The 26,110-nt window shown below is 39.6% G+C and overlaps 1 protein-coding gene across 1 annotated transcript in view; it reads right to left on the reverse strand.

Moving 5' to 3' along the window:
- The window catches only part of NOX1 (NADPH oxidase 1), a 26,878-nt gene extending 1,976 nt beyond the window's left edge, over positions 1-24,902 (reverse strand). Inside the window, 14 exon segments of the mRNA XM_032620501.1 lie at positions 3,574-3,698; positions 3,892-4,038; positions 4,463-4,625; positions 4,841-4,883; positions 4,986-5,203; positions 5,928-6,022; positions 17,225-17,357; positions 17,444-17,625; positions 17,729-17,883; positions 18,219-18,295; positions 18,538-18,647; positions 21,718-21,752; positions 21,755-21,812; positions 24,858-24,902. Of these exon segments, the coding sequence (XP_032476392.1) occupies positions 3,574-3,698; positions 3,892-4,038; positions 4,463-4,625; positions 4,841-4,883; positions 4,986-5,203; positions 5,928-6,022; positions 17,225-17,357; positions 17,444-17,625; positions 17,729-17,883; positions 18,219-18,295; positions 18,538-18,647; positions 21,718-21,752; positions 21,755-21,812; positions 24,858-24,902 (1,586 nt within the window).
- Between the last annotated feature and the right edge of the window lie 1,208 nt (positions 24,903-26,110).

The raw sequence follows: 26,110 nt of genomic DNA on the forward strand, positions 1-26,110 counted from the left end.
TTGTGTGGACATATGTTTTCATTTCTCTTGGGTATGTACTTAGGAGTGAAATTGCTGGGTCATGTGGTGATTCTATGTTTAACATTTTGAGGAAATGCCAGAGTTTTCCTAAAGTGCTTCACTGTTTCACATTCCCATAAGCAACATGGGAGGAACTTGCCTACAGTTTCCCCATTTCCTCGCCAACTCTTGTTATTGCCCTTTTATTATGGCCATCCTAGCCCTGTCTCCCCTTTTGTATGTTTATTTTATTCCTATCTACTGTCTCCTGATCTGTCTATAAATATGCTTAGATCATCCTTAAACTAAATAAGTATTTCCTGGACCCTGCCACTCCTCCAACCCTGTTGACAATACTCCTCTAATATTTCCTCCCTTGGCTTCTGTGATACTGCTTCTACACATTCTCCTACTTCCCTGGCTCATCTTTCTCCCTTCCCACATAATGTATGCATTCCTTAATACAACTTCAACTATCATCAACCCGACACAATAATTAACATAATCTCTTTTGTTTATATGCTGTTTTACAGTTTACAGAACATTTTTAATATATTGTCTTGCTTATTCACGACAATCCTGCAAGTGAGTAGAGCAGGCGCTTACTAATATAAACCCCCATTTTACATATGAGGAATCTGAAGATCAGAGGGCTTTGTAGCTCAAGGTCCCAGAACTAGAAAGTGTCAGAACTAGCAGTAGGACCCAGGATCATCTGAATCTGAGTCACTAAGTGTTCTCTCCACTGCCTTCCTGAAGTCTTTCCTGATCACCCCATATGGGCATAGACTTTTCCTCCGTGTCCATGTACCTGCTTCATGGAGTGCATCATTCTGCTTGAGTTGATTATATGCATCTCTTGTTAAAATGTGTGCTCCTTGAAGGCAAGAACCCTATCCTATTTTTCTTTCAACCTCCAAATCTTTTAGAATAGTGTGTGCTGTACCCTATAGAAGGTAACCAATAATGTTTGTGGAATTGAACTGATCTTCACCTGCCAACTTGTTCCAAGGATTTATCTAATATGATCAGCTTAATCTTCCCATTGGAATGGCTGATTTTATGGCTGATTTTCATGCTCTAGCATGTCTCAGAACCCCTCAGAAAACTGAGGTCAGGTCATCAGTTAACTAGTTAATACACTCCAAACCCTTGTTACTTTAAGTAGAGGTCATTAAGGCCCAAAACAATGCATTTTTAAAAATTTAATTGTAGTTGACTTTTACAATATTGTGTTAGTTTCAGGTGTACAGCTTCAGATTCTTTTCCATTATAGGTTATTACTTCCCTGTGGTATATGGTACAATCCTTGTTATCTGTTTTATATACAGTGGTGTGTATCTGTTAATTCAATACTCCCAATTTATCCCTCCCCCTCCCCTTTCCCCTTTGGTAACCATAAGTTTGTTTTCTATGTCTGTGACTCCGTTTCTGTTTTGTAAATAAGTTCATTTGTACCATTTTTTTAGATTCCACATATAAGTGATATTATATAATAGTTGTCTTTGTCTGACTTACTTCACTTAGTATGATAATCTCTAGGTCCATCCATGTTGCTGCAAATGGCGTTATCTGAGTAATATTCCTTTTTTTTTGAAAGAAATTTATTATTTTTTACTTATTTTATTATTTATTTTTTGGCTGTGTCAGGTCTTGGTTGCGGCACGCAGGATCTTCGTTGCGGCTTGCGGGATCCTCCACTGCGGCGCGTGGGGGCTCCTCATTGCCGTACTCAGGCTTCTCTCTAGTTGTGGTCTGTGTGCTCAGTAGTTGCAGCACACGGGCTTAGTTGCCCCACAGCATGTGGGATCCCAGTTTCCCAACCAGGGATTGAACCCACGTGCCCTGCATTGGAAGGTGGATTCTTAACCACTGGACCACCAGGGAAGTCCCTGAGTAGTATTCCATTGTGTGTGTGTGTGTGTGTGTGTGTGTGTGTATCACATCCTCTTTATCTATTCATCTGTCAATGGACATTTAGGTTGCTTCCATGTAAATAATGCTGCTATGAACATTGGGGTGCATGTATCTTTTCGAATTAGAGTTTCCTCTGGATATGTGCCCAGGAGCGGGATTGCTGGATCATATGGTAACTCTATTTTTAGGTTTTTTTTTTTTTTTTTTGTGGTACGCAGACCTCTCACTGTTGTGGCCTCTCCCGTTGCGGAGCACAGGCTCCGGAAGCGCAGGCTCAGCGGCCATGGCTCAGGGGCCCAGCCGCTCCACGGTATGTGAGATCTTTCTGGACCGGGGCACGAACCCACATCCCCTGCATCGGCAGGCGGACTCTCAACCACTGCGCCACCAGGGAAGCCCTATTTTTAGTTTTTTAAAGAAACCTCCATACTGTTTTCCATAGTGGCTGCACCAATTTACATTCCCACCAACACTGTAGGAGGGTTCCCTTTACTCCACACCCTCTCCAGCATGTACTACTTGTAGACTTTTTGATGATGGCCATTCTGACTGCTGTGAGGTGAAACTTCACATTGTAGTTTTGATATGCATTTCTCTAACAATTAGCGATGTTGAGCATCTTTTCATGTGCCTGGTGGCCATCTGTATGTCTTCTCTGGAGAAATGTCTGTTTAGGTCTTCTGCCCATTTTTTGATAGGGTTGTGTTTTTCTTTTTTGATATTGAGTGGTATGAGCTGTCTGTATATTTTGAAAAGTAAGCCCTTGTCAGCTGCATTGCTTGAAAATATTTTCTCCCAGTCTGTAGGTTGTCTTTTCATTTTGTTTATGGTTTCCTTTACTGTGCAAAAGCTTTTAAGTTTGATTAGGTCCCATTTGTTTATTTTTGCTTTTATTTCTTTTGCCTTGGGAGACTGATCTAAGAAAATATTACTACAGTTTATGTCTGAGAATGTTTTGCCTAGGTTCCCTTCTAGTTTTATGGTGCCATGTCTTATATTTAAGTCTTTAAGCCATTTTGAGTTTATTTTTGTGTATAGTGTAAGGGAGTGTTCTAATTTTATTGATTTACATGAGGCTGTCCAGCTTTCCCAACACCACTTGCTGAAAAGACTGTCTTATCTCCACTGTATATTCTTGCCTACTTTATTGAAGATTAATTGGCTGTAAGTGTGTGGGTTTATTTCTGGGCTCTCTATTCTGTTCCACTGATCTATATATCTGCTTTTGTGCCAGTACCAAGCTGTTCTGATTACCGCAGCTTTGTAGTATTATCTAAAGTCTGGGAGGGTTATGCCTCCAGCTTTGTTCTTTTTCCTCAGAATTGCTTTGGCCCAAAACAGTGCATTTGAATTGTTCCCGTTCTCTATTTTGTTTGGTAAGACAACCAGAACTGAGTCTCTTTGCCTCACTGTTTGAATGCATGTGGGGACAACAAATGTCTTCTCGTCAATTACAAGATCAAGACCCTTATTTCGCTGAAACGCCACAGGAAATTTCCTCACTTTTAAGCAAGAATCTAAGATTAGTGCAAATAGTTTTGGCCCCAGAGATCTTTCCCAAGAGTGTTCAACATGCTGTAATACTTGTCTTAAACCTAAATCTACAAAATGAATCAGTTCTGTAAAATCAGTTCTGTAACTAGAGAATACACTTACTTGGGGTGGGTGGTAGCTATTGTAGAAAACTCATTGTCCCACATAGGTCTCCCAAAGGAGGTTTTCTGTTTCAGACCTGTCAGGATATCAGTGGCCTTGTCAAAGCTTAATGCTGCATGACCAGCCTGGTCAGAGAAATAGGAAGTTAGAAAAAGCAGGTCCTGATAGCTGCCTCTTCCTTCAGCCACTTTTAAACTTGGGTGTGAAGGTGAGAACAGGTAGGAAATCATAAGAAATGATTATTTCTAATCAGCATATATTATGTTTCGTCTGACATTCATCTTGCATCTTGGGAATTAGTCTGTTGTTTGAACTCACAAAGTTGCAGTCCCATCTGGCGAGGAAGAGACGGTAGTTTAGGAAACCCACTTTGCCTAATTCCTCCATCTCCTGTTCCAGGGAAACCAATAGGTCATTGAACCAAGCAAACGCACCTGTCTCCCTGTAGATCCAGTAGAAATAGATCTGGAATCAGCAAAAGAGAATATAGCCTTATTAAGTGCCCTTTACAATGTGCACTATGGTGACATGATTATGTACATATACACTATATTTGTTGATCCAGTCTAAGAGTGACCTGAAAAAATCACCTCTACGGTACAGCAGACCTCAGGTGGCATTAATGTCCAGAGTCCTAACAACTTCCCTTATGGAAAGAGAACTCCAACGTCAGCTTTAGTTCAAAGTGATTTTAAACTCCAATTGAAAATGAAGACCCAGTTCTTATGGTAAGTCTGTACAAGCAGATGCCTTGGCAGGGAGAAGTGATCACTCACTCTCATAACTCCAGGGAGGGGTTACTCTCTTACCAGTTGTAAAGAGCTTAGCCCATGAAAGCAATGGACCTATCAGGCCCAGACCAGATGAAAAGTGGTATTCGGGAGCATACCGTTTGTGTTTTGAGGTTGTGATTTGCATTCCAGAATTTGTACCAGATGGATTTCAAGATGGAAGCAAAGGGGGTGACCCCAACTCCTGCTCTGACCAACACAGCCACTTCATACTGGAAGACATCCTCACTGACAGTGCCAAAGGGACCATCCACCTTGATCCTGGCAGAAGGCAAAAATCAAAGGGCAAGTGAAGTCTCACCTCCACCCACAACCTCAAAAATCCTCCCAGAGGCAGAGCTGTTCCACAGCTGATTGCTACCTGTTTATTTTAATCATACTCCATTGTACCAGACTTAAGTTTCAATGCGGAATTGCTTTCTCTTTTCTGCTTGTCTGCTTTCTGGTCTGGGTCTCTGCTGCTCTTAAGGACCTACCTGGGAACTGGTGAATTCTGTTGTTCAAAAGCCCTTATGAGGGCTTCCCTGGTGGCGCAGTGGTTGAGAGTCTGCCTGCCGATGCAGGGGACACGGGTTCGTGCCCCAGTCCGGGAAGAGGCACAACAGTGAGAGGCCCGCGTACCGCAAAAAAAAAAAGCCCTTATGAGATTTTCTGTCCAGTCCCCCACTGCTCAGATATGAATGGAAAATAAGTCTTCCTCTGGAGCAGAGGTCAGGGTAAAGGGATGCCACTCCAGGTAAGAGATTGAGGGGCAATTAACAAAAATATACTGTCCCACTTCCATGCTGGAGCCATTTTTGTGCATCTTCAATTCCAAAACTTTGGATGGGTACATGACCCATCCTATGAATAAAGCACAGAGGCCAAAGAAGGCAAATTCAAATGGCGACAGGAGCAGGCAGATAAGGTAAATAAGTAAAGCTGGAGAGCTGGTGATGGCCGTAAATTGCAAACACAAGTCTCTTCTAAAGGGGGCAGCAGTTACCAAGTCCAGACAATGGTCATACTACGGAGCCAAGACTCAGCATTGTCAGGTTGCCTGATTCTTCAAGAGAAACCAGAAATGCCACTTTAAAAAACTGAAGCATGGTTGATTCACAATATTGTGTTAGTTTCAGGTGTACAGCATAGTGATTCAGTTATTATTTTCAGATTATATTCCATTATAGGTTATTGCAAGATATTGAATGTAATTCCCTGTGCTGTAACTGGGTAGGTTGGAAAGGCAACAAGAAATGCCACTTTTTCAATGTGAAAGCCTCCATCCAGATTTCTAAATGTTAGCAACCAATTTGACTTTCTAAACAATCAGGGTGTGTGCCAAACAAAATATGTCTGTGGGCTAGATATGGCGCAGAATGCCTGTTTGCAGCTTCTGACATAGACCCAAGCTGATGATTTCTGCCAAACCTCTCTTTCCGGCTCTGTCCAGCTTTGGAGGAACTCAAATATATTGCCCTCAAATTCTTTTTTATTCCTGTCAAGGTGACAATGTGGCAATTTATTTCTATAATCAGGAAGAACACATCTCTTAGCAGAGCAAGAAGAAAGTGCATATTCTTTACCTTGGTAATCACAACCTTCTGCTGGGAGTGATAAAATCAGAGGATCCTTTCAAAGATGTAAATAATGACTGGTGTAAGGATCCACTTCCAAGACTGCACACAGAGACAATAAAAAGTGAGGTTACACATTAATCTCTTCTCTAGGATTTGTTTGTGTAGCAGTTCATTCCTTCATTCAATAAATATTTACTGAGTTCTCTGACGTGTATCATTACTAAGCTGCTAATTTCACCAAAGTTTGAAGACGGAAATGGAAAGGAGTAATCCACAATGGTTTTGTTTGCTAATCTGTTACTCATAAAGCAGATCATTTCCTGAAATTTTACAGGTCTCACCAGGAAGCAAGAGAAAAGCACAGAAATAAAATACATGGTAATTATATATATTCTTAAATAATATTTAAAGTTTAATTTTAAGAATCTAAGACTATCTTCCAGGACAACTTGTCCAATCTGAAAAACCAACAGAGAAGGTAGATGTGAAATAGCAGCAGATGATTAAAAAGAAAACAAAACAAAAAGGGAAAGTGTGTGGCTGACACTACTGGTAACAGTAATACATAAAACTTGGTATTTATCCATCACCTCTTTTTTCAGGTGCTCAAAACATCTAACATAGTAAAACATTTTTTATCTTGTCTACTTTTTTTAAAAAGCAGTCTCTCTATCCCTGAGATCTTCTCAAAGGCAGCAGCAGTTTGCTTCTATATGCACAGGAGCTACTAAAAATGTATTTCCTAGCAGTGCTAAGTCATGTTCTTTTTTGCCCAACTGCTCAATCACAATACATTGGAACTGTGTGGAATGAGGTTTCTTATGCTGTTTCAGGCAAGATACTTTCTTGGGTATCTCTGGGGAGGAAAGGGGCAGAGACGGGTACAGTAAATCGGAGAGTGGGTATAATACAATTTGATGCTACTTCTTATTTGGAAAAAATCCCCAGCTGAATTCAGAAGACATGAAAAAAATATATTTAAGAAGTGGCTAGGACTTCCCTGGTGGTCCAGTGGTTTGGACTCCATGCTTCCAGTGCAGGGGGCACGGGTTTGATCCCTGGTTGGGGAAGTTCCACATGCTGTGGGGTGTGGCCAAAAGTAAATTTAAAAAAAAAAGTGGCTAATCACCAATGTGGGAAAAAAATGTTAGCTTTGAAAGTAATCAGAGAAAATGAATATTAAAACAAAATAGTATTTTAGCGTCTCAAATTGGAAAGCAGTTTCAAACAATAATTCCCACCATTAAGTGGGATGCAGGGAAATAGACACATTCACATGTGCACCTGGGGGAAGTACAAATAAGTAGCATCTTCCCAGAGAGCAATTTGGCAAAACATCTCAACAGCCTTGAAAGCATTCCTTCTCTTTGACACAGGAATTTTATTTCTAGGAAATGGAGCATAAAATAATAATTAAGGTGTGCACAAAGTATATGAGTATAGTCATGACCCCTTATTTACTAAGAAAAAATGACAAAAATGGCATATCGGACTCCTCTGGTGGCACAGTGGCTAAGAATCCACCTACCAATGCAGGGGACACGGGTTCGAGCCCTGGTCTGGGACAATCCCACATGCCGTGGAACAATTAAGCCCGTGCGCCACAACTACTTAGCCTGCGCTCTAGAGCCCGCGAGCCACAACTACTGACCCCTTGTGCCACAACTACTGAAGCCCACGTGCCTAGAGCTTCTCTGCAGCAAGAGAAGCCACAGCAGTGAGAAGCCCGCGCACCACAACGAAAAGTAACTGCTGCTCGCCGCCACTAGAGAAAGCCTGCGTGCAGCAACAAAGACCCAATGCAGCCATGAATAAATAAATAAATTTATTTAAAAAGAAAAAAGTGGCATATCATACAGACTTTTTTTGGCTAATACCAGACTGTCTTTTCTTAATTTTTATTTATTTTTTTGTATTGAGATATAATTGACATATAACATATTAGTTTCATGTGCACAACACAATGATTCAATATTTGTATATATTTTGCAAAATGATCACCACAATAATTCTAGTTAACCTTTCTCACCATGCATGGCTACAAAAAATTTTTTTTCTTGTGGTGAGAAATTTTAAGATCTACTTTCTTGGCACCTTTCAAATATGCAGTAGAGTATTATTAATTATAGTCACCATGCTGTACATTAGATCCTCAGGACATTTTATAACTGGAAGTTTGTACCTTTTCACTACCTTCACCCATTTCGCCTATACCCCAATCCCTGCTTCTGGTAACCACCAATCTGTTCTCTGTATCTATGAGCTTTTTTTTTTTTAGAGTCCATATATAAGTGAGATCATACAGTATTTGTCTTTTTCTGTCTGACTTATTTCATTTAGCACAATACCCTCAAGGTCATTAAAAATGATCATGTAGGAAAAAATGACAAAAATGGTATAACATATGGCATTTTTAAAACAAATTCTTCAGGGACTTCCATGGTGGTCCAGTGGTTAGGACTCCACACTCCCAATGCAGGGGACATGGGTTCAATCACTGGTCAGGATTGAAGTTCCCTCATGCTGTGTGGTGCAGCAAAAAAAAAAAAGTTTCAGTAGAATACTTGACAATATAGGAAAAGATCCATGATATAGACTAAAGGAAAAAAGTATTACTTCTAGGTGATAAAATTCTGTGAAATTTTAATTTTCTTCTAAATATTTTTCTGTGTTTTCCAAACTTTCTACAATAAGCATGTATTATTATTATTTTTATTTTTTTTTTTTTTTTTTTTTTTTTTTTTTTGCGGTATGCGGGCCTCTCACTGCCGTGGCCTCTCCCGTTGCAGAGCACAGGCTCCGGACGCACAGGCTCAGCAGCCATGGCTCACGGGCCCAGCCGCTCCACGGCACGTGGGATCCTCCCGGACCGGGGCACGAACCTGTGTCCCCTGCATCGGCAGGCGGACTCTCAACCACTGCGCCACCAGGGAAGCCCCAGCATGTATTATTTTTATAATTTTTAAATAGGGAGAATGTGGAGAGAGTATTTTTGTGTGTGTTTATGGAAGAAACAAACCAATACATTCAAACAGATGGCAAAACCGGTATTCTCTCCCTTGTGGTATTACATGACTATTCAAAGCAACCCCTGAGTTCTCAGTATACCTCCAAATAGGCCAACTATACCTTTATCTCAGGTAATAGATGGGAAAGGGATAGAAGCTGATGTGCAAGGTAAGACAGGGGATTAACTGCCTTAGCTAGTAAGGGACTAGTCAAGCGTTATAACTTCTTGTCTTTAAGGACCTCTTACTGGTCAAATAATATAAAAGGTGTCTGGTCATAGCCTACAAGTTCCACTGACTTTAGAAATGAAATGTGCTATTAACATATATCAGGTATGTCCTTTTAAAATTATTTTTAAAATAGGTAATACACGTACATGTCACAAAATTCAAAAGTACAAAAGGGTATACAATAAAAAGTAAATCTCCCTTCCACTGCTCCCCTCAGCTCCCCAAGGCAGTCAATATTATTATTTTGTGAATCCTTTTGGAGAAAATGCATTTAAATGATAATATTACATTAAGTACAAATGGTAGCAGAGCATACATACTGCCCTGACTTTTTTTCATTTAACATCCTAGAGACTGGTCCATATTCATATCTAGAAAGCTACCTTTTTATTTTCAATGGTTACAGAGTATGCCATTGTAGGAAAGTCCCGTAATTTAACTAGTCCCCTATTGATGGGCACTTATTTCCAATCTTTTGTTCTACCAAGCAATGCTACAATGAATAACCTAATACATGTAATTTAACACATTTGCAAGCATATTTTAGATGCTCACAAGCAATGCTTAAGAGCATTACCAACACAGCACATGAGCAAACTCTTTGATCTTTGCTAATTTGTTAGGTTTATTACTGTGATCACTCTGTTCATATCTTCTACATCTTTTTTTTTATCAGGTTGTTAGGCTTTTTCTTATTGATTTCTATATTTGTATATTAGGAAATTAATTCATGGTCTGTGAACTGTAAATACTTTTCCTACTCAGTAATTTGTTACCTGTCTTTCTTTATGATGGATTTTTTTGCCATAAAAAAATATATATATGGATGGATGGATGGAGAGAGACAGGGAGAGAATAAATGAATTTGAATAAAAATATGTATTTTCTTTCCTTTTCTGGCTTCGAGCTTTTTAAAAATATTATTTAGAATATTTTTACTAAAACTCCAGTATTAGAAAAAAAATCCCATGTGGTCTTAGGGTGCTTTTATGATTTCTTTCATTTTTTTCAACATTTAAATCCTTGATCCATGCATCCTTGACCATATTTTACTGTAAAGTATGGAATAAAGAGACAGCTTTTTTTCCTAGATGTCTATCCTATTATTGTAAAGAAAAGTATTGAATAATGTATCTTTTTTCCCAACTGATTTGAAATGTCAACTTTAGGGGATTTTCTTTCTTTCTTTCTTTTTTTAAAAATTAATTTTTGGCTGTGTTGGGTCTTCATTGCTGTGCGTGGGCTTTCTCTAGTTGCAGCAAGTGGGGGCTACTCTTAGTTGTGGTGCGCGGGCTTTTCATTGTGGTGGCTTCTCTTGTTGCAGAATACAGGCTCTAGGCACGTGGGCATCAGTAGTTGTGGCACGTGGGCTCAGTAGTTGTGGTGCATGGGCTTAATTGCTCTGCGGCATGTGGGATCTTCCCGGACCAAGGCTTGAACCCATGTCCCCTGCATTGGCAGGCAGATTCTTAACCATTGCACCACCAAGGAAGTCACAGGGGATTTTCAAAAAACATTTTTCTCTTTCTACATGAGGACAGAGCTATTGCTCTTAATTCTGCATATGATTTAAAGACTTTAATCATCCTCAGAGCACTTTAAGACACCACAAATCAACCTTTCTCTTCCATTTCTTCCTCAACCTAACATATTTTATGAACAACTAAAGGTAAAGCATAATATCCATGGTACTTACCTTGAGGCACACCTTAAGTTCCCTGGAATCCAGTTTATTGATCATCCACTATCTAACAATAATTTCCAGGCATGTTCTTACAATACCAAAGAAAGTCAACTTCAAGAATGGTTTAAAAAATAAATTGAGGGGGCTTCCCGTGTGGCCTCTGCCAATGACATATGGCAAAATAGGGCTCACCAAGCCTCAGGTTCCCCATCCAGGAGTTGAGGAGCAGACCTTCCTTCAGAGGCTTCTTGTTGGTATTTTATGAAATCACAAGGCAGCGGGCTGTGGCCAAGATGGTGGAGTAGGAAAACCCTGAGCTTGCCTCCTCCCACATGCAAACAAACATTACAAATATTTACAGAGCAACTATCTATGAGAATGACCTAAAGACCAGCAGAAAAGATTTTCCACAGCTAAAAATATAAAGAAATAACCAAAACGAGATGGCTAGGAGGGTGGAGTTGTGTTATAGTCAAGACCCATGCCCCCAGGTGGGTGACCCACAAACGGGAGGATGATTACAACTGCAGAGGTTCTCCTGAAGGAGGGAGGGGTCTGAGGCCCACATTGGGCTCCCCAGCCTGGGGTTTTGCACAAGCTCCTGAAATTTTGACTTTGAAGGCCACTGGGGCTTACTTTTGGGAGGCCCAGAGGGCTGTGAGAAATAGAGTCTCCACTCTTAAAGGGTGTATACAAAATCTCACATGCTCTAGGACCCAGGGCAGAAACAGTCGTTTGAAAGGAGCCCGGGTCAGACCACCTGCTGATCTTGGAGAGCCTCCTGGAGAGGCAGGAGGTCATTGGAGCCCAACCTCTGGGATATAGATACTGGTGGCAACCATTTGGGGGAGCGCGTTCTACCACTAGAACACTGGTGTTGGCAAGGGCCATTTTGGAGTCCTCCCTCTAGCCTATTAGTGCTGGGAGCTTACCCACCCACCAGTGGGCTGGCATTGGAGCTCCCCCAGCTGCAAAGACAGTCACACTGGGACATGGTGCCACCCAACAGCAAGCTGGCACCAGCCCTAGGACCCCCAGACTATGAAGGCAGCCACATAGGGACCCAGCCACCCAGCAGGTTGGCAGCCACTACAAGAGGTAGGGCCTGGCAGCCAATGTGGCCAGAGGCCAGTCATGCTTACCAGTATGCCCATAGTAGTCAGCCTCATCACAACAGAAGAGCCCATGCAGCTCACATAGGCGGCACTCATACAGCATATAGCTCTGGTGATCAGAGGGGAGTGTGCTACTGGGCCCCATAGGATGTCTCCTACATAAGGCCACTTCTCCAAGATCGGGAAATGTAACTGACCTATCTAATACATAGAAATAAACAGACAATTAAGCAAAATGGGGAGACAAAGGAATATCTTCCAGACAAATGAACAAGACAAAACCCCAGAAGAACTAGGCAAAGTGGAGATAAGTAATCTACCTGATAAAGAGTTCAAGGTAATGATCACAAAGATGCTCAACACACTCAGGAAAATAAAAAATGAACACTGAGAAGTTTTAACAAAGAGTTAGAAAATATAAAGTAGAACCAAAGAAATAAAATAAAATAACTGAAATAAAAAATACACCAGAAGGAATCAACAGTAGATTAGATGATACAGAGGAACAGATCAGCACACTGGAAGACAGAGTAATGGAAATCACTGAAGCTAAACAGAAAAAAAAATTTTTTTAATGAGGAGAAAAAAAATGATATAAGTCTATATTGACCTGAAAAGATGCTCAAGATATATGGTTTTCTTGAAAATCAGGAATCAAACAAGTACTACAGAATTGTTCCATTATTAAAAACAACAAAAAACTAGATACATATGTCTGAATATGTATGTATATTAAAAAGCCTATAAGAATAAAAAAATGAGGAAAGCTTAAGAGACTTCTGGGACCACTTCAAGCATGCTAACATTTGCAATATAGGGGTCTCAGAGAAGTAGAGAGAGAGGAAGGGGCAGAGAACTTATCTGAAGAAATAATAGCTGAAAACTTCCCTAACCTGGAGAAGGAAGCAGACATCCAGGTCCAGGAGGCACAGAGAGTCCCAAACAAGATGAACTCAAACACATCCACACCAAGACACATTATAATTAACATGGAAAAATTAAAGATAAAGAGAGAATCTTAGAAGGAGCAAGAGAAAAGGAACTAGTTATGTACAAGGGAACTTCCATAAGACTAGCAGCTAACTTTTCAGCAAAAACTTTGCAGGCCAGAAGGAAGTGGCACTATATATTCAAAGTGATGAAAAGAAAAAACCTACAACCAAGAATACTCTACCTGACAAGGCTATCATTCAGATTTGAAGAAGAGATAAAGAGTTTTACAGTCATGCAAAAGCTAAAAGAGCCTAGCACCAGTAAAGATCAGAGTGGAAACAAATGAAATAGAGACTGAAGAAAAATCAATGAAACTGAGAGCTGGTTCTTTGAACAGATAAACAAAAGTGATAAACCTTTAACCACACTCATCAAGAAAAAAAGAGTGGACCTAAGTAAATGAAATCAGAAATGAAAGAAGAAAAGTTACAACTGATACCATAGAAATATAAAAGATCATAAGAGATTACTACAAAAAATTATTATATGCTAATAAAATGGACAATCTAGAAGAAATGGATAAATTCCTAGAAACATACAATCTCCCAGGACTGTATCAGGAAGAAATAGAAAATATGAACAGACTGATTACCAGTAATGAAATTGAATCAGTAGTAAAAATAAAAAACCTCCAAACCAACAAAAGTCTAGGACCAGATGGCTTCATAGGTGAATTCTACTAAACACCTGAAGAAGAGTTAGCACCTACCTTCTAAAATTATTCCCCAAAATCACAGAAGGAACAATTCTGAATGCATTCTGTAAGGCCAGCATCACCCTAATACCAAAACCAGACACCACAAAAAAAGAAAGTTACAAGCCAATATCACTGATAAACATAGATGCAAAAATCTTCAACAAAGTACTAGCAAACAGAATCCAACAACACATTAAAAGGATCATACACCATGGTCAAGTGGGACTCATCCTAGGGATGCAAGAATGGTTCAATACCCGCAAATCAATCAATGTGATACACCACATTAACAAACTGAAGAATAAAAATTATATGATTATCTCAATAGATGCAAAAGAGCTTTTGATAAAATTCAACATCCATTTATGATAAAAATCTTAACAAAATGTGTATAGAAGGAACATGCCTCAACAAAATAAATGCCATATATGACAAATCTACAGCCAGCATCATACTCACTGGTGAAAGCCTTAAAGTATTTTCTCTAAGATTGGGAACAAGATGAGGATGCCCACTCTCGCCACTTTTATTCAACATAGTATTGGAATTGTTAGCCACAGCAGACAAGAGAAATAAATAAAAGGTATCCAAATTGGAAAGAAAGAAGTAAAGCTGTCACTGTTTGTAGATGACATAATAATATATAGAGAAAACTCTAAAGACACCACCAAAAAAATATTAGAACTAATAAATTAATTGAGTAAAGTTTCAGGGTATGAAATTAATATACAGAAATCTGTTGTGTTTCCATACACTAAAAATGAACTATCAGAGAGAGAAATGAAGAAACAATCCCATTTACAATGGAATCAAAAAGAATAAAACACCTAGGAATAAATCTAAACAAAGAGGTATAAAAACCTATACTCAGAAAACTATAAGACATTGATGAAAGAAATTCAAGAGGACACAATACATGGGAAGATATACTGTGCTTATGGATTGGAAGAATTATTATTGCTAAAAAGACCATACTACCCAAGGCAATCTACAGATTCAATGCAATCCCTACACCAAAATACTAATGGCATTTTTTGCAGAACTAGAACAAATAATTCTAAAATATGTATGGAAACACAAAAGACCCTGGATAACCAAAACAGTCTTGAGAAAGAAGAGCAAAGCTAGAGCTCCCAGGTTTCAAACTACACTACAAAGCTACAGTAATCAAAATCCCTACCAAAATACTAATGGCATTTTTTGCAGAACTAGAACAAGTAATTCTAAAATATGTATGGAAACACAAAAGACCCTGGACAACCAAAACAGTCTTGAGAAACAAGAACAAAGCTAGAGCTCCCAGGTTTCAAACTACACTATAAAGCTACAGTAATCAAATAAGTATGATACTGGCATGAAAACAGACACATAGGTGAATGGAGCAGAATAGAGAGCCCAGAAATAAACCCAAACTTAGATGGTCAATTAATCTATGACAGAGGAGGCAAGATCATACAATGGGGAAAAGATAGCCTCTCTAATAAATGGTGTTGGGAAAACCAGACAGCTACAGGGAAAAGAATCAAATTGGACTATTCTCTTACACTATAAATAAAAATAAACTCGAAATGAATTAAAGACTTCAATGTAAGACCTGAGACCGTAAAATTCCTAGTAGAAAACAGGCAGTATGCTCTTTGACATCAGTCTTAGCAATATTTTTTTGATATGTCTCCTCAGGCAAGGGAAACAAAAGCAAAAATAAACTAATAGGACTATATCAAATAAGAAGCTTTTGCACAGTGAAGGGAACTATCAACAAAACGAAAAGACAGCCTACTGAATGGGAAAAGATATTTGCAAATGATATATCCAATAAAGGGTTAATATCCAAAATATACAAAGAACTCATATAACTCAACATCAAACAAACAACTCAATTAAAAAATGGGCAGAGGACCTGAATAGACATTTTTCAAAAAAAGACATACAGATGGCCAACAGACACATGAAATGATGCACAATATCACTAAATCATCAGAGAAATGCAAATCAAAACCAAAATGAGATATCACCTTACACTTTTCAGAATGGCTATTATAAAAAAGACAACAATTAAGTGTTGGTGAGAATGTGGAGAAAGGGGAATCCTTGTGCACTGTTGGAGGGAGTGTAAATTGGTGCAGCCATTATGTAAAACAGTATGGCAGTTCCTCAAAAAATTAAAAATAGAACTATCATAGGAGCTAGCAATTCCACTTCTGGGTACAGCTGACCCTTGAACAACATGAGTTTGAACTGCACATGTCCATTTATATTCAGATTTTTTTCAATAAATACATACTATAGTACTACAAGATCTGTGGCTCATTGAGTCTGCTGATGCCAAAACGTGGATACAAAGGCCAGCTGTAAAGTTATACACAGATTTTTGTCTTTCCAGGATTGTCACTCCTAACCCCTGAGTTGTTCAAGGGTCAACTGTATTTTTCCAAAGTAAACAAAAACACTAATTTGAAAAGATATACGCATCCCTATGTCCATTGAATCATTATTTACAATAACCAAGATATGGAAGCAACCAAGTATCCATTGATAGATGAATGGATAAAAAGAAAATGTGACATATATATATATATATATATAATGGAATATTATATATATGTACATACATAATAGAATATTACTCAGCCATAAAATAGAATGAATCTTGCCATCTGTAACAACATGGACAGATCCTGAGGGTATTATGCAAAGTGCAATAAGTCAGAGAAAGACAAATACCTTATGATTTCACTTACACGTGGAATCTAAAAAACAAAACAAATGAATAAACATAACAAAACAGAAAGAGACTCGTAGATACAGAGAAGAGACTGGTGGTGTCAGAGGGGAGATGGTGGGGGGCAATGAGTGAAATAGGTGAGAGAGATTAAAAGGTACAAACTTTCAGTTACAGGGCTTCCCTGGTGGCGCAGTGGTTGGGAGTCCGCCTGCCGATGCAGGGGACACGGGTTCGTGCCCCGGTCCGGAAGGATCCCACATGCCGCGGAGCGGCTGGGCCCATGAGCCATGGTCGCTGAGCCTGCGCGTCTGGAGCCTGTGCTCCGCAACGGGAAAGGCCACAACAGTGAGAGGCCCGCGTACCGCGAAAAAACAAACAAAAAACAAAAAACAAACAACAAAAAAAAAAAGGTACAAACTTTCAGTTATAAAATAAGTCAAAGGGCTGTAATGTACAGAATGGGGAATATAGTCAATAATATTTTAATAACTTTGTATGGTGACGGATGGTAACGTATTATGCTGATCATTTTGTAATGTATAAAAATACCAAATCACTCTGTTGTACACTTGAAACTAATATAATATTGTAAGTCAATTATACTTCAATTTTAAAAAAAAGAAAAAAGTTGAACTCAGAAACAGAAAGTAGTAAGGGGCTGGAAGGTGGGGGAAATGGGGAGATGCTGGTCAAAGGGTACAAGCCTTCAGTCAGAAGATGAATAACGTATAGCATATGTCCTCCATAGGAGCCAGCACCAGGCTGAGTTAATAATGGTTATCATAAGAAGAGTAATAATAACAATAACAGCTCCTAACAAGAATCTACTATCCTTGTCCTGGTCTTACCTCAGCGGGGAGCCCTTCAAATTGGGGAGGCTTGCAGTGGGAGTCAGGATCGTTCCACTTCTCAAAAAACTCTGCACACTTGTGAGGATGATTCTCATCCATGTTCTTTTCTGTTTGATCCCGGACAAGTCCACTGAGACAGACAAAAATACAATATGTGGCAAAGAATTATGCAAGGTCAGGAACTGGGGCATGAAAATGGGAGTTTGAGGACCTTACCCAAGGCCATGAATCCCTAAGCCAATGAAGTACATGATAAAAATATGGTGTGTATACCAGAAGACCTCAGAATAACTCTTCTGGATAAATTCCATAGCTAAAGTCACCATGAGAACTAGAGCTATTGTGATGATCACTCCAGTGACACCAGCAATGTGGGTGAATGTCACATACTCCATTGTCTATGAAAGTAGAAATTTCAGCCTGACACAATTTCCACCAGGGACACCACGCCTTTCCTGCTCATGACCAGATTCCAGATGCTTTGCCCTTGAGTCAACTCACTGTGTTTGACGACTGGATGGGATTTAGCCAAGAATCTTTCTCCTGATAAGATAGGTTGGAGAGAATGGAAGCAAGGGATCCATCTGTGGCCTGTCGGCTTCTGCTATATCGTTCAAAGTTAAACAGGTGTGTGGTGATGTGAATAGCTAAATGAAAAGATGGAAAGGAATGTGAGAGTTGTCTCAGAAACATCATGGCAGGCATGCCCCACTAGAAGAGAAGGATCCTATATATAGTGCCAAGCAGAATGGTGAGTCCACAGAAGGTGCCCAATAATGATTACAGAGAGAATCAAGATCTTTTTTATACTCACTCTGTCCCCAAAGGAATAGAATGTAAATTCCATGAAAGCAGGTTTAGAATAGTGCCTGGCAAATAATGCCACGTGTTCAATAAATATATTTTGAATGTTTATATGCGTGGATGAATGAAACTAGATTGTGAATGTCCAGGAGCCTGCAGTTTCATCGTTTGCCCCAGTTACCCAGTAGGCAGATTATATATGCCACCAGCTTGTGGAAGGTGAGGTTGTGATCCAGTTGCTTTCCCAGGGTGCGCCTACAAAACAACAAATGTAAAATGATCAAGATAGGGTGTATCCAGGCAGCTTTATGAAATTCGCTAACCCATAACCAACATGTCTTACACAGAGTGTGCCAATACACACCCACTCTTGCTCACCCCCTTGGTTACCAAAGGAGACCTCTGGCTTCCATTCCTAGGGGCTTGGTGTTGAGCTGTCCTACTGAGACGTCAAGAGTCTCTTGTCTTTAATGTGAAAGTTGACCTACAATTGGCTGGGACTCAGTGAGCAGGTGCCTCTCAGGAAGGACAGCAAATCTTGACACACAGGAAGCAGAATCAGCATGCTGTTAAAATGCAAGCTGCAAGCAGAGGCTTGGGCCCAGGCCAATGCCAACTAGAACGGAGGAGAGAAGAAACCAATAGCTGCGTCATCTCCTCATCTTGCAGGTGAGCATGGGCCCAGTCCACTTGCCTGAGACCTGGACAATCAGTCCAAAATCTCTGTTTACAAATGACAGAAAATTTGCTGAACTTAACATTGAATTGAGAAATCCTCATGACAGTGGTTTGGACATGTTTGACTATATATTTATCAATATGAAAGAGAACAAGATTTAATGTTAACAAATAAATTATATGAATATAATACTTTACAAGGTTTTTAGCTTAATACACTCAATTATGATTTTAGCTTGTCACTTGTAAAACAATCTTGAAGATCATATATATTTTATTTGCACTTTAAATAAAGCTTAGATATTTTGAGTTATAATTACAGATGGTAACTATTTTTCCTCTTTTCTATATTTTCTAATGTTGCAATTATATGCATGTAATAATCATGTAATAAAAAATTAACCATTTATATTTAAGATCTCTTTAATAATTGAATAAAATGGGCAAAACGAATGAACCCCTCAGAGCAAAAATTTTAAACTTAGGTAGAGATTTGAGAAGGGAGAACTTCTAAGAACAAAATTTCAAACTGATTTCCTTGGGTGGCCAGGCAGCATACATCAAGATCAATCTGATCCAACAGTAGAAGTCGCTAGAAAAGGAGACAAGGAATCAGTACTTCAAAGAAGTATTGAGCCCAGAAATAGGCTTGATTAGTATAGGCTAGTCAGAATATATTCAACTCTGTCTGTGGTAGCTAATTCCGACTTCTCTCCTCAGCTGTACAACTGGTCTCTGAGTCAGCTCCTTGGGATTGCAGACAATGGAGTGTGACAATTTCACAGCAGCAGTGAAGGTGGTGGCAGCAGCCAGGAAATTTTTGTTCACTTCAGCTGACTGGTCAGCCTTACATGTATGCCTGTCAATGACTTGCTAAAAGAATATGAGATAGAGTTAACAATTTCTCGGCCTTTTTCTAATTATCTTTTCGGCACAAAAACTATTTTTCCACAACCTAAACCCGGGACAACGTGACACTGGTTTAATAAGCCAGGTCAAGATCTGCCTACCATCCATAATGGCTTACAATGCCAGGCAGTGCAATGAACATGAGCTGCCCTACTGTTTTCCATTTCTGACTCTTCCACATGACCTGTGTTTTCTCCCTCTGCTGAGTCACACTCCAACTGTTTTTGGTAGAGACGGCCTGTTCTATTTCTGAGTAAATTTTCTCTGCTCATCTCAAATATCCTGCATTTCCACATTGGTTCCCACTGCTTGCTTATTTGAGTCACAGAGGCTCCTTAAAGCTAAAATTGACAAGTGGGCTTCCCTGGTGGCGCAGTGGTTGGGAGTCCGCCTGCCGATGCAGGGGACACGGGTTCGTGCCCCGGTCCGGGAAGATCCCACATGCCGCGGAGCGGCCGGGCCCGTGAGCCATGGCCTCTGAGCCTGCGCGTCTGGAGCCTGTGCTCCGCAACGGGAGGAGCCACAGCGGTGAGAGGCCCGCGTACCGCAAAAAAAAAAAAAAAAAAAAAAATTGACAAGTGAATTGAAGAACATAGGACTACAATTTCACAGCTACATATTCTGTGGAGGCTATCTGTATGGGATGAATTCTTTTTTTTTTAACACATCTTTATTGGAGTATAATTGCTTTACAATATTGTGTTAGTTTCTGCTTTATAACAAAGTGAATCAGCTATATGTATACATATAATCCCATATCCCCTCCCTCTTGCGTCTCCCTCCCACCCTCCCTATCCCACCCCTCTAGGTGGCCACAAAGCACCCAGCTGATTTCCCTGTGCTATGGGGCTGCTTCCCACTAGCTGTCTATTTTACGTTTGGTAGTGTATATATGTCCATGCCACTCTCTCACTTTGTCCCAGCTTACCCTTCCCCCTCCCCATGTCCTCAAGTTAATTCTCTACAGCTGCGTCTTTATTCTTGTCCTGCCCCTAGGTTCTTCAGAACCATTCTTTTTAGATTCCATATATATGTGTTAGCATATGGTATTTGTCTTTCTTTTTCTGACTTACTTCACTTAGTATGATAATCTGTAGGTCCATCCATGTTGCTGCAAATGGCATTATTTCATTCTTTTTTATGGCTGAGTAATAGTCCATTGTATATGTGCCACATCTTCTTTATCCATTCATCTGTCAATGGACACCTAGGTTGCTTCCATGTCCTGGCTACTGTAAATAGAGCTGCAATGAACATTGTGGTACATGAGTCTTTTTGAATTATGGTTTTCTCAGGGTATATGCCCAGTAGTGGGATTGCTGGGTCATATGGTAGCTCTATTTTTAGTTTTTAAGGAACCTCCATACACCAACGTGCCATACCCACCCCCACCCTTCCTCTTCTGTCCTTGATCTGCTCCTTCCCCAGCCTTCTCCAACCTGTTACTCTGACCTGACCCCACCTTTTATACAGGCCTTGAATTTGGCAACACCACCCACTTCACAAAACCCCCCACCCCAAGTATCCCTCTTGTTTGATAGGTATTTTTCTGTGAGATCAGTCCACAGTGGTGGTTTTCAACTTGTTCATTTATTTGTTTTCAACCAAACTCTTTCTTAAAATCATAAACAGGAATCCATAAGACAGATAAAGGCTGCTTTGGTTGAAGTAGAGACACTGCCCAGTTAGCCTTCCCCTCACACCCTGTAGGGATACCTGAATTTCTGTGGAAACCAGTTTGAAAATTGCTCAATATTTCTTTACTGTGTATTTTCATTATTGAGTCTGGGGAGTGTGCCCTGGATAGGTCTGTCAGATTTAATGAACAAAAATACAGATGCCTAGCTAAATTTGAACTTCAGATTTTTAAAAAATGAATAATTTTCTAATATGCCCCTGTCTCATGCAATATGTAGAATAACTTATACTCCCCCAAAAAATATTTGTTACTTTTCTGGAATTCAAATTTACCTGGGCATCCTGTATTTTTTTTCTGGCAACTCTAACTCTAGGCGAAATGAGGGCATTGGGTCTCAAAGAAGCCAGCGTCAGAGATAAGAAAAAACAGAGATTCCCCACATCACAACTGTGATACTCACCCCCAGGATTTGTCTTGTGTAGTAGTACTTGTTACCTTCTCAAATGACAGGAAGGCATGCACAAACAGGAAAACATTCAGCCCCAACCAAGCAGCCTAGAGGAAGAAAAATTAAGCAAGGGATAAAGTGAAATTTGGGTACAGGAAAGAGTAGATAAGGGGTAGAAAATAGTGTTACCATTTGGCTATTTTGTGTTTATCTGTTTTCATTTTGGGGGTGGTGGGTGTGCCACACAACATGTGGGATCTTAGTTCCCCGACCAGGGGTAGAACCCCTGTCCCCTGCAGTGGAAGTGCAGAGTCCTAACCACTGGACCGCCAGGGAATTCCCATATCTGTTTTCATTTTAAATGAGTCAACTTACTCTGAGTCAGTTAGGACTTCAAGACATGCATTAGATGCTAATGACCAGGGTCAGCACATCAAGGCTCATAGACCAAATCTATCTCACCACCCGTTTTGTACAGCCTACAAGCTAAGAATGGTTTTTATATTTTGTTGTTTTCACATTTTTAAATGGTTGGAAAAAATCAAAAGAAGAATATATTTCATGATGTGAAAATTATATGAAATTTCAGTATCTATAAATACAGTGGTATTGGAACTTAGCCACACCTACTTATTTCTGTATTGTTTATAACTGCTTTTGTGAGTCAATGGAAGTGTTGAGTAGCTGTGACAGAGAACATATGGACTGCAAAGCCTAAAATATGTACTACCTAGCTCTTTACAGAAAACATTTGCCAACTTCTGGATTGGAGCGTTCCAACTATTGCACCTATAAGAAGGCAATACGTGAATAAATGGATTTCTAAAGAAATAGAAAATAAATTTAACATCTGTGACAATACCCATCTGAAGGGACTAAACCATTCCAGATGGGCCTGCCTCTTTAATACACTTTCCTGACATACACTTTCCTGTTTTTAGATTGTGATTCTTTTTTCAAATTAACCTATCATTGCTTTGGACTCATTTGAGCTCTTAAGACTTCTTTGGTCTGTCCCAAGATCTGTCTCTACATTGGCAAAGAGGGAAATTTGGAACCTACCGTCCCTTTCCTTGGAGAACAACCAGGTGGGCTTTAGCCCAAGCTTGAAGGTGCTAGTCTGTAATTGATCAGGACTCTAGGGCACTGGGATGCCTCTGATATATATCCATGGCCCCAGGATGGTCCAGAACCATCTCAGCCCCACAGGTAGAGGGCCTTTAGCCTAGAACATGGCCTATTCAGATTCCCTAGATCTGGACCACTCACACACCTCTGGCATCATAACATAGTGATTCGAAGTGTGATATTGGAGTCAAACTCCTTGGGCTCAAATTCTAGCTCCACCACTTTCTAGCTCTGTAATCTTAGACCTGTGATTTAACTTTTCTGAACCTCAATTTCTTCACCTATAAAATGCGGACAATAACTATATCTACCCCACAGCAATGCTGTGAGACTTACATGCAATAATGTATGTGAAGTGATTAATACAGTGCTTGGTGCATAGTAGAAGCTCAATAAATTCTGCCTGTGTCATCACCAGACTGGCTTTACCAATCAATTTCTTCCTGCATTCTTTGCCCACACACCCTTTCTAGAGTTGCGTGTCTTCCAGAGATCATTTGACCTTAATGGAAAAAGAGAGGTGAAAGCCACAGATACTTCAAGAGTTCAGAAGACAAAGGAGAGAAGCTTATTTAGAGGGAGCAGAAATATTTCAGAATCTGAGAGGGACACAGAGGCAAAGACCTCTGTGACAGCCCATCATCAATTGTAGGTAAGATGAATGATGAAATACAGTGACATCTGAGAGTAAGGAATTCCATTCCCCACCTTGACTATAATTTCCTCCACTATGAATGGAAAAGAAAGAGTAGAAGACCTGGCAGGAAGAGTAAAAATATTTTGGGGGTAATTTATTTTTCATTAAAGTAATAGTTCAAAGGAGTGTATGTCAGAGATAACAAGAAGTCTGAGCCTGCCAGTGGGATTGGTGCAAGGTGAAAAATCAAAGCTAGTTACATCATCATCACCACCAGGGGTGATGAACTCTCCAAGCAAAACCTAAGAGAGGGATAAAAAATGCAGAGGATTTTAGACCTAGAAACACACTTATATCTAATCTAGTTTTCATCAATCCGCCCCACACACACAGGTGACCTGAAGGCTAGAGAGGACAAATAATTTGATCAAGGTCACTCAATTAATAGCAGAACTGAAACTAGAGTTCAGTTAGAGAGTGCATTAGAAGGGGATTGTGCATACGTGGTGTGGTAAAGGCATTTTGGCTTGAACCCTGGGGAGCTAGCTTTGAGTGATGGCTCTGCAATCAATTCACTGTGTGACGTCTAGGTCTTATTTTCCCTTATAAAATCAAAGAGTTGGTTTGGTTCTGCACTACACAAAGCTGTAGCCACTAAGCACATGCGGCTACTAAGCACATGAAATATGCCTAGTTTTAATTGAGATGTGCTGTAAGTATTAAATACACATCGGATTTCAAAGACTTAGTAAAAATAAAAGAATATAAATTATCTCATTAATATTTTCATATTGATTACAGGTTGAAAGGATAACTTTTGATATATTGGATTAAACAAGATATATTACTGGAAATTAATTTCACCTATTTCTTACCTTTTTCAATTGTCTAGGTACTAGACAATTTTTAAATTACATATGTGACGTTACATTATATTTCTAGTGGACAGCACTGGACCATAATCTCTAAGATCACTTATATCTCAAACATTCAATTTTATTATTTCTTGATGTGAGCAATATAAGAAGAATGGAGAGAAATGAGTGCTCCATGGCACTAGTTAGAAGTGAAATGGAAGAGAAAAAGAAGACAAAAAATGAAAACAGATTGAAATTCCAAATACTTGTGGTTTATATTTTTGTCTCTTTACCAATCAATTTCTGGAGTTGGACTTTTTTCCTTTTCTAAAATGCTGAAATATATCATACACAGAAAAGTATATAAAACATATATGTAATCCTAGAGTTGGAACTTTCAGCTGATAACTGGCCTTGATGAGCTCAATATTGGCATGGAATCTTTCCCTTTCAAGTAACTTCACAAATATTAACAAACATAATGTCTCCTTACTCTAAGAGTAATTATTAGAAAGTGAAACATCACTTACCAGAAACAAAACTGAGAACCAATGGTTAACCACCCAGTTTCCCATTGTCAAGTGGTGGTTTGGAGCCTCTGTAGGCAGCAGGGAAGATTCAGCAACTTGGATTCTGGAGAGATTCTTCAGGATTGGCACCTCTGTCCAGCTCAGGGACTGTGAATCTTTAATATGTGAAAGATGCACACCTACCCACAAAGCTTTCAGGAATGAATACATGCACTCTGCCTTCCTCCTCTGGTCAGAACTATGTTATCAGCTTTGGTAGACCAGCCCTACCTATAAGTATCACAGGTGTTTTCCCTGGTGGGGTTTTATCCCTTCAGGAAATAACAATCTTCTTGGGTGGGAATGTTCTCTCCCATCAACTTATCAACATGATTTAATGTGGGGCATTGTCTTCCTTGATAAGACATTCGCTAAGGTTTCTCATAAGGAAGATTTTGGGCTGAGGCTATAAACAGATGATCTCAGGAAAAGCAGGGCAGAACACACGCCTGTTAAGGAAGCTGCTTTAAGGTGGGCTTTCAGAAGAGCTGCTGCAGCTGCCTGCTGCAATTTGGACCTCGGCCTGGCTAGCTCAGAAACTTTGTTTACCAGTTCTCCTGGAAGATGATCTGGCTCTGGGGAGCGCTTGACTGGTTGGAAGGACAAGTGAAAAGAATGGCCACATAAAATAAAAGAAAATTTAGCAGGTACAAATGAACACCTCGGTTCAAAAAAAACAGAGGCAAAGTATTCCAAACGAGAGAGGTGATTGTATTCTAGTATGATGGATTAGCTAGAGTTGTGTGTTCAGTTCTGGGCACTGATATTTTTCCTTTTCTAAAATGGTGAAATATACACAGAAGAATATATAAAACATATATATGTAATTTAAAAAATAATTTTAAGGAATGAATAACTATGTACTCAGTAGCCAGGTTTAAAAAATTGAATATTTACTTCCAGTATCTTAAAGTCCTCTCTGTGTCCCTCTGTGATCACGATTTCCCTTCTTCCCCAGTCTCTCCCCCATCAGATGTAACTACTATCCTGAAATTTGGAGTAATCATTGCCCTGTTTTTCTCTACAGTTTTACTAACTAAATGCATTCCTAAACAACATATTGTTTAGTTTTTCCTGTTTTTGAACCTCTAAGTAAATGGAATCTAACTGTTTGTATGTATATATGCTTCTGTGATTTGCTTCTTTCACTCAACATTGTGTCTCTGAGATTCGTACATGTTGGCACATGTAGTTCCCACAGTTTGCGGGATCTC

This window comes from Phocoena sinus, chromosome X, assembly GCF_008692025.1.
Source record: "Phocoena sinus isolate mPhoSin1 chromosome X, mPhoSin1.pri, whole genome shotgun sequence".
NCBI classification, from domain to species: Eukaryota; Metazoa; Chordata; class Mammalia; order Artiodactyla; family Phocoenidae; genus Phocoena; species Phocoena sinus.